The 9,601-nt window shown below is 37.0% G+C and overlaps 1 protein-coding gene across 6 annotated transcripts in view; it reads right to left on the bottom strand.

Annotated features, from left to right (window-relative positions):
• Positions 1-7,856: 7,856 nt before the first annotated feature.
• LOC113443522 (sulfotransferase 1C2-like) overlaps positions 7,857-9,601 on the bottom strand; it is a 32,275-nt gene continuing 30,530 nt past the window's right edge. For all 6 annotated transcript variants that reach the window (XM_087917379.1, XM_087917377.1, XM_087917380.1 and 3 more), the window contains 3 exons: positions 9,306-9,400; positions 8,661-8,841; positions 7,857-8,069 (listed from right to left, as the gene is read on the bottom strand). In XM_087917379.1, coding sequence (XP_087773505.1) covers positions 7,957-8,069; positions 8,661-8,841; positions 9,306-9,400 — 389 coding nt within the window. In that variant the 3' untranslated portion in view covers positions 7,857-7,956. The remainder of the gene's footprint in view (positions 8,070-8,660; positions 8,842-9,305; positions 9,401-9,601) is intronic.

Consider the following 9,601-nt stretch of genomic DNA (forward strand, 5'->3'; position numbering starts at 1 on the left):
ATGTTCCCATCAAACAGTGCTTTTCCAGCTTGGAAACTTTAAGATGGGTGAACTTTAACTCCCAGAATTCCCCAGCCAGTTCTGGGAACTGAAGTCTGCACATCTGAACCTTGCCAATTTGGAAAAACATTGATTTAGAAAAACAATCATGGATTTCCGAGAATAAAATTTGTAAGTAAATTTAGTTGGAGCAATCAGGAAATTTGCTGACATGAGGGATGATCAATGCTGATGGTGTGCCATCATGAAACAATCAATATAATAAAATGTCCCTTTGTCCCTTTGCGACCTGGGTCAAATCTTAGCTTACAGAGCATTATGAAAACAAGCCAGGAGAAAGAGGCTACTAGTCCATCTATGTGATATGGGTAGGTGGGGCTTTGAAAAAAAACCAAATTCAAAATGCCAGACTCATGGAGGGGGGCGTTGATTGCGTTAATTCCGAAGGAGGATGTAGATGCCAGATATATCAACAATTATAGACCAATCTCACTTTTAAACGCCGATTATAAATTATTTACCTCAATTATAGCGAATAGAGTAAAACAAGTTTTAAATTTATACATTCATGAAGACCAAAATGGTTTCCTTCCATTCCGCCAAATTAAAAACAATTTAAGAACCGTTATTGACTTGTTAGAATATTATGAAGCTCATCCAGAGAAACAATTTACACTCATGTTTTTAGATGCGGAGAAAGCATTCGATAACTTACATTGGCACTTTTAATACAAAAAATCTATAACATGAATCTGGGCACTAAATTCGAGAATATTATCACAACAATTTACAATACCCAACAAGCCAATATACTAATTAATGGCGAACAAACAGGCCCACTAAGCATTGAAAAGGGCGTTAGACAGGGTTGCCCTCTCTCACCCCTCTTATTTATATTTGCTTTAGAATCATTGTTAACGCGGATAAGACTAAACTCTGAAATCCAAGGAGTTAGGGTCAAAGCAAAGGAATATAAATTACAGGCGTTTGCAGACGATATGGTTTTCTTCCTAGAGGATCCCATGGAAAAAGGACATAATCTAATAAAAGAACTAGAACAATATGGCTCAGTAGCAGGATTAAAGATTAACAGAAATAAGACGAAATTACTGACTAAAAATCTAACAGAGAACCAGAGGAAAGAATTAGAAAAAACCATGGGGATACAGGCAACAAAAAAGGTCAAATATTTAGGCATATGGTTAACACCACATAGTAAATAGCTCAAAGAAAATAATTATGATAAACTGTTACAGCAAATTAAGAAAGATCTAGAATCTTGGAATAAGTTGCAGCTTTCTCTACTGGGCAGGATTGCCACGATCAAAATGAACATCAATAAAACTTCTTTACTTATTCCAGACAATCCCAATAAAATTACCAAAAATTTTTTTGATGATATAAATAAGGTAACTCTTAAATTTATTTGGCAAGGAAAAAAAGCTAGAATCAGTATTAAGGCCTTACAAGATGCAAAAAGTAGAGGTGGGCTAGCGCTCCCAAACTGGGAATTATATTATTGGGCAGCCAACTTATTATGGTTAAAAGACTGGGTCAATTTACTGAACAAAAGAACTCTAGTCTTGGAAGGGCACGACCTTCAGAGAGGATGGCACGCATTTCTATGGGATGTGGGAAAACTAAACAGTCGTACTTTCATAGACATCTTATTAGAGATTCACTATTAACTAATTGGAAAAAGATATGTAAAAACATTACTTAAAAATTTCGATTTGGCTTTCAACAATGGAGGCAATGGTTCATCCCAACAATTTGGATATAACAAAACGACTAAATATAAAGATTTATTAGACCCTTTAGGAAAATTAAGAACTTGACAGGACTTACAGGAACAGGGATTTAAAATTGATCAGTGGTTATATATACAAATCCATAGCAGATACAAACAAGATATCAAAGAGTTTGGAATCTATAGCAAATTACAACACTTAGATAAAATCTTATTAGGATCAAATAAAAAGAATATCTCCAAATTTTATAAATATTTATTGGAGGTAGAATTAGAGCAAGAGATAGTGAAAGGGAACATGATAATGTGGAGTAGGAATATTGGAAGAAGCATTACATTAACAGAATGGGAAAAGATCTGGAATAGAATCATTAAGATTACGAAATCCATGGCGCACAAAGAAAATATGTATAAAATGTTATATAGATGGCATTTACCCCTTCGAGGTTAGCAAAAATGAACCCAAACTCTAGTCCAAAATGTTGGAAATGTAAAAACATAGAGGGAACCTATTTTCATATGTGGTGGACCTGTAAAGAAGCCCAGAAATACTGGCAAAAAATTAGAAAATGGCTGGAGGAAATAACCAAAGAACAAATCGAATACAAACCAGAGTTCTTCCTACTAGGGATCTCTGATAAACATTTTTCTAAAAAGACGAAATATATTATAATTCATATTCTAACTGCGGCCAGATTAGCATTTGCCCAGTGCTGGAAATCATCCTATTTACCTACAGATCAAATGGTCATCCAGAAAATATGTGACTGTGCAGAAATGGACAATTTAACCATAGCTCTTAAAAATAAAGAGTCTTCAGCATTTTATAATAATTGGAATGCGTGGTATAATTGGTTATATCAGAGATAAACTGTTCAATGAATAATGTGTAATGTAAGCATAAATAGTGATAAGATGTGTATATTTAAAGTAAGGTAGGAGAATTGGATCTTGCAGACTGTCAAAAAGGATATCTGTCTGGTTTTAACGTATTTTCTTTTTTCTTCCGTCTCTTTTTTCTTCTTCTTTCTTTTATACTTCTTTTTCTCCTTTTTCGGTCGCAAGACCGAGTGTTTTTTTTTTTTTCTCTTTCCCTTCTTTCTTTCTTCTTTTTCTCTCTCTGTTGCATATGTAATGTTGTTATGTTTTTTTTTAATTGTAAATTCAATAAAATTTATTCAAAAAAAAGAAAAAGAAAAAAAACCAAATTCAAAGACATTCCACCTCCACAAGCATGAAGTTGAAACCTTGTCTCTTTTTGTTTGTACAGGTAGTCCTCAACTTCATTTCATTTAGTGACAGTTCATTTAGTGACAAAGGATATAACAGAAGTTGGTTATACTTACAATTAATGCAGCATCCCCATGGACATGTGATCAGATTTCTAATGCTTGGCAACTGGCTTCTAATGCTTGGCAACCAGTTGTGGTCTCGCAGAGTCATGTAATCACTTTTGTGACCAAAGTCAATGGAGAAACCAGATTCACTTAACAACTGTGATATTACCTTTCCAGCTGCAGTGATTAGCATAACAGCTATGACAAGAAAGGTCGTAAAAAGGGGCAACATTCCCTTAACAAACATTTCACCTAGCAACAGAAATTTTGGGCTTAGTTGTGGTTATAAGTTGAGGACTATCTGTAATTGGAATCATTCTATCTCAATGAACATAAAAAATAAATGGGTTTTGGCCATCTTGACTTTTATTTTTAACCATTCCTGAAAACATCTCTGGCCTGTTGTTTGGAGCAAGCGAGGAAGAGGGGGAAACACTTGGCTTTCCTGACAACACAGATAGCCCTTGCTTAATGACCAGTCACTTAGACACCAAAGGCACTTACGACCTTGTTTTGAAGTTATGGCCACTGCAGTGCCATGGTAGTCATTTGACCTTATAATATAACTGATCATAGGGATACCTCAGTGCACCTCACCATCTTGCTCCATCTGGTCCCCGCATGTCTTGGGCCTGCTCCACAATACTCACCCATCTCTCACTGCACATTTACCTTTTGAAAATCTCCAGTCCTCATTTTGCAGGAAGGAGGGCAGGTCACTCAACCCTGGGCCATGTGGTTGCCTCCTGCCTACAATTTCTTGTGGTAATGCCAAAAGGGCGGCCAGGTTTGAGAGCCTGTCACGCGGCCTGTTTTGCTCTCCTAAAACAATCCGTGAAGCACTGAGGAAACCTCTGGAGCTTTTCACAGCATTGTGCAGACTACATTAGAGAAGCAGAAACAGAGTGGTTCATCCCTGAACCATGTGGTAGCCTCCCAGAAATGTCTGCCATTTTCAGCTTATTCATTCATTCATTCATTCACAATTGCTGCTCTTTTACCAGGCAGGCTCCATTATGGTCAAGATCTATCTATATCCAGGGTCCCCAAACTTGGTAACTTTAAGACTTGTGGACTTCAACTCCCAGAGCTGGGTGGAGAATTCTGGGAGTTGAAGTCCACAAGTCTTAAAGCTGCCAAGTTTGGAGACCTCTGATCTACACAATAGGAAATTGTTGTCCCCAATTCAGGTCCGAACCTGGTGCTGAAGCCGATGAAGAACACCAGACACAAGATACAGGTTTTGTTTCCTTTTATTGAAGTGTTCCAAGAAAAGGAGTCCTGGTTAGAAAATGCCAAGGAACCCCGAACAATAGAATTAAGAAAGCTTTATACAGTTTCATTAAAGCGGAAGGCGGGATAAAGTGGGATATATAGATCATCTAATAAACATTTTAGTAATGATCTAACAATTGTCTTTTTGGTCTCTAACTTCCCCTATTCTTAAGCCTTGGCTAATGAATGCTCCAGGAATTATCTCATATACTTTGTATTTGCTCCGGGCCATCCCTATTCCTAATGTCTAGCTGAGGTATGCAGGATGTCTAACTCTTATGTTATCACTCCTCTAACCATCTTGAATTGATACAAGTGTTACATCTGCATATTCTCTGTGCATAAACATTCTTTGTTCTTGCCAGACAGACCCCAAATTTCCGGCACCCTGATTTTCTTTCAAGTGCATAATGGCATAGCCTTCTTTTGTTTTAGCAAACAGCCCATCAGATGAAACGGTTGCTGAAAGCAACAACATGAGAATGGCTGGGGAAGGGCAAAAAGAAAAGAGGGAAGAGAAGCAGCTGTTCCAGTTTCAACAAGGACAGAAGGAGCAGCAGGACTTCCGGTTTGTCGGCTTCGGTGACAGCAGGGACTCGCGTTTCTCCACGATCCCTGCTGTGCTAGCTGCCTTGGTGCCTCCGATCCTGACGGATCTGGAGGCTAAGGCTGCCCTGTTGGGGCAACTGAAGATAGGGGGGATCCGGATAGGGGTTGAGGAGTATCGCAGACCCCCTCCCCAGCCGGCAATAACCCCCTTCTCTCAAGACGGTGGAGCGGCGGTCTTAATGGCCGCCACGAAGAAGCCGGCAACTGGATAAAGAATGTGCAGGAGGAAGAAGAAGGAGTTTTAAAACGAAAGTTTTTTCTTGGTCGAACTGGGACCTTAAGGACATATTTAATACCTGGGAAAGTATTGGCTTTTTTCTGGATGCTACAATGTTCCCAATTGATGTTTTCAGCAGTGAAGGAAAGTGTTGAAAAGGGAAAGTTACTCTCTCTCCCTTATGGAATTAACAAATGGACAAGGAAAACCTGCTTTTTAATAGAAGGTAAAACCTAAACTCCTTTGTTATAAGTGGGAAGGGAGAGGCTTGGAAAAAAAAAATATTCTAAGACTTTGCTGGAGGAGATGCCTTGAAGATAAACAGAATAGAAGTTAATTGTAAAAAAGATTTAAAGCATAGACTGGGCGTTTTTTTCCCCCTAATTTGACTTCACCCCTGGAAGAGAAATTGTAAAAGGAAGAAGTTTGTACTCTGCCTGGACTGTTTGATGACTTCGGGATTTTGGGACTTTTGGGAATGGTTTTAAGTGTGGAAATAATTGATTGGCTTAATAATAATAAGAGGATACAGAAAAAGAAGAAGAAACAGTTTAAAGTGGCTCTATCTCTTGATGAACTAAAAAAACAATATTTAAAAATAAGGAAAGAAGGCAAAGATGTTATGGGAGAAACCCTTTGTTTTCTAGATATGACACTTGTCATGTGTCAGCAAATTAAACAACAGCTGGAAGAAGCTGAGGAAGAAGAAGCCATTTTTAATGAACTAAATGGTGTGACTAAGAAAGAAAGGAGAAAGAGAGAAGCGAAAAGGAAGGACTTAAGAAATAAAAAAATATTTATGAAAGAGAAAAATAAGATGCAAAAACAACAGAATGCTAGAAAGCAAAAGGAAAGAGGAATGCAACAGAAAGGGGAAACCAAGAAGGCAGAGGTCTGGAGAGGAGGGGGTAAAAAGTTTAGGCGGGCTAAGAAGGGAAGGGAAAAGGGGGGAAAAAGTTACAAAGGTATAAAACAAGATGGAGAAAAGAAAAACTTTTTTAGGGATAATGGGTAATGTATGGGTTTTTTCTTTCTTAAAAAAAAGGGGGGGATTCTGCAAAGTACACATGAGTATTGTAATAGTGGTATTCGTATTATAAGTAGATAATCAGAACTTTTTAAGATTTAATAAAAGACTAAAATATTAAGGTATAACTTTAAAATGTTTAATAATGAATGATTTTAAGCTTTAATAAAATATTAAAGGGAATGTCTAAAATATTAGTTTAAATATAGAGTTTAATGGATTAATGTGTTGACTGTTATGGATTTATTATTGTAGTATTGGTTTTTGAAATAGTAGAATGTACTAAGCAGAATCTGATTGGGATGTAGGTGTTATTTTAAATTTTAATTTAGGGGAATGATAGAAAGGCATCATACTCTGATTAGTGATTCCAGGGGAAACTATTCTTTTTTATATTGGAAATGAGACAGATGTAAATGGAGAAATGGACAAAAGATATAAAAATATTTTTTTTCTAAAGCAAGATTAAATATATAAAACAGAATTAAGACGAGGGAAAAGTGGAGAGGAGTTATATAATAGATATAGAATGGTAAACAAGATAGGTAATGGTATATAAGAAGAGCATGAATTTAATTGAAGTCCATACAAAAAGAGGTAATCCGTGGCCAAGTTACTTTCTAAAAGAAAGTTTTATGTTTTTATGTTTATGTCTTATGTGTGTGTGTTCAATTAAGAATTAAATAATAAAATCTCGGAGGAAGACTAGATGAGAACAGTTACAAACAAGCCAGAGGAAAATATAAATGTGATGATTGAATAGCAGATAAATTAGAAAGGAAATATGATTGAATAATGACTAAAGAGAAATAAAGTGGAATTTGGTAAAGGGAATTTACGTGTTCATATGAAAATGGGATAAATTATAAGTATGTGATATAAAACAATGTGTTACCTGCCTTGTAAAGATCTACAATGGAAAGAGGTTTCATGTTTTTAATGTTTAATGATGTTTTGTTTTGTTTGTTTGTTTGTAAAATCAATAAAACTTGTTTTTTTTAAAAAAAAAAAAAAAGGACAGAAGGAGCAAACTTAAATATGGATCGATTTTGCATCCACAATGACAATTAAGAAATACACCAAGAAAACTACATGGCTATAGCCACCAGGGGAGTACTCTATCTGTTCACATCTTTATCTTTTTAAGCCCTGTTAAATTCCCTTGTGCTTGCAAAAATGACACAAACCGTATTTGATTTCCTTACTGCATGCTGGATAAGAGGTGCAGGGAGAGAGAAATCTTTCCCAATTTCATCCCCAGCTTCCATGAAAGAAGCTGAGCCAAACAGCATAAAAATGAAATACAGCCATATTTGACCCTCAGTTGTGGGATTGGAATATCAGCAAAGTGTTATTTCTATCTATCGCCTTCCCTTTTTCCACTTTCCTTTTGAAATGCTTTTCCTACTAGTAATTTTTAAGCAATTGAAAAGAAAATTTAAGTAAAAATTAGAGAGGTCTAAATTAAAAACTGGACAGCCCTCCCACATACTTCATATGGTATAGAAGAGAGAGAAAGAGGGAGAGAGAGAGCAACCCAATAAGAGAATTTCAGCAAAAAGAAATTTAAGTGGCAACGACAAATGCTTTTGAACAAGAATTAGCTTTTTAAAGAGATGCACAGTAAAACTTGGATTCTCATTTGGTTGTGGATCCATGGCTTATTTTATTAAATGCAAGAAAAATTAATAATTTAAGCAGGCTTGATTGAGAAGACTATATGGAAGTGACAGACCTGCTTTTACAGTTCTGTGCGGAAGGTCAGGCCACTGCCTTCCAGCAACTGACTACAGATGCCATCCAGATGTTCACTTTGAGACACTGTGAAGTGTTCCTTCCAGTCACCAACAATACCTGCAGAGGGAGGGGGGAGAAACAAAACTCAGTTGGCATGTTTCCCTCTGCTACTTTTCTGCTATTCTAATCCAGCGGGATTTAGATTACTTGTCTTTTGTAGTAGCTCACCTCTCCTCCTGTTTGTTTTCCCACACCTCTCAGTTGCATTTCAACACTGCAAAGATCACCTTTACAAAATTTGACGCCCATCATGGGTTTGGGACTAAAGCCTCCCCAAGTATCAGCCTTACCAAGGTATATAGACAGGAAACAAGATCAGATAAGTTCATTCTACTTAATTTAAAGCTAAGTTGACAGAATCTTGCAAGTCTGAAAGTATTATTTCCTGCCATCTCTTTTACACCTTGAGAAAATTAGGGTGAGTCCATGCTAAGCTTCTTGCCCTACCCACTATCCAGCTGTGGATTATGCTATCTCTTATCTGACAGTTCCCTAGGTAGCATCTCTCTCTAACCCACCTCCAAAGGTCTTTCCCAAACTTTTACATCAAGACCTGCCAGGCAAGACCCTCCCTGCCACACTTAGAAAGTGTCAGATCTGATTTCTTGTTCACTCTTCCCGTCTTCCCTTTCCAGCTTCCATCCTCACCTTTTCTGAGGAAGGGTGACACGGTATGGTCCATGAGACAGGGAGACACATTACTATAATTAGCCATTTTGTTTCCTTTCATAGTCTCAAACTGGGTGTGCTCCAAAATCTGATTCAGAACTGGTTCTCGAACCTCTAATCCCAGGAACTGGGCTATTTTCCTCATTTCCCGAATTGGATCCTAAGGAAAAGTCTAAAATGATTAACGGGAAGGAAAAAATGTGAAAGGTTACTGATAGGAGACTGGCTCTGTTTATTTGAATATCTCAATCCAATGTCAGCCTTTCTCAAACATTTAGCTAGGAAGTATTCTTGAAATCATTTTCAAGCCTCAGGGAAACGCAGCATAAAAATAACAAAAACAAAGGGAAAATTTCATTATACAATTCATATTTATCATACAGTTACAACAGTAACAAAATGGCAAGTTGGCAGCTAAATTGTGGGACACAAACATTCACATTCCTAGGAGTGCAACACAAAGTTCAAAATTCAAGGTTGTTGTTTATTTAATCACCCACTCTTGCAAAATCTTAAAATTCCCCGAATCCAATTGTGAAAGATTGGCCTGTATCATTGAATTCCTCCCTCTCTGAAACATTTTTGCAGCAAAGTTTCTTTGTTAAGGAAAGGAAAGCTTCTCACCTCTTTCATGTCTTCGTAAAAGAGATAGAGAATCGGGTGACGTTTCTTAGCCTCCCACCAGCCACAGACATGGTCAAACCATGAGCCGCAGATAACTAGAGACAGATATCAGAGAACACTGGAAAATTTACTTCAACCTCTCTTCTCAATGAGAAAGAAAGAAAATACAGGTAGTCCTCAATTTACAACAGTTCATTTAGTGACTGTTCGAAGTTGTGACATCTCTGAAAAAAGTGACTTATGGAAGTTTTTCACACTTAGGACCATTGCAGCATCCCCAGTGATCACGATTCAGA

This window comes from Pseudonaja textilis, chromosome Z (genome assembly GCF_049901715.1).
Source record: "Pseudonaja textilis isolate UNSWEBS1 chromosome Z, rPseTex1.2, whole genome shotgun sequence".
NCBI classification, from domain to species: domain Eukaryota; kingdom Metazoa; phylum Chordata; class Lepidosauria; order Squamata; family Elapidae; genus Pseudonaja; species Pseudonaja textilis.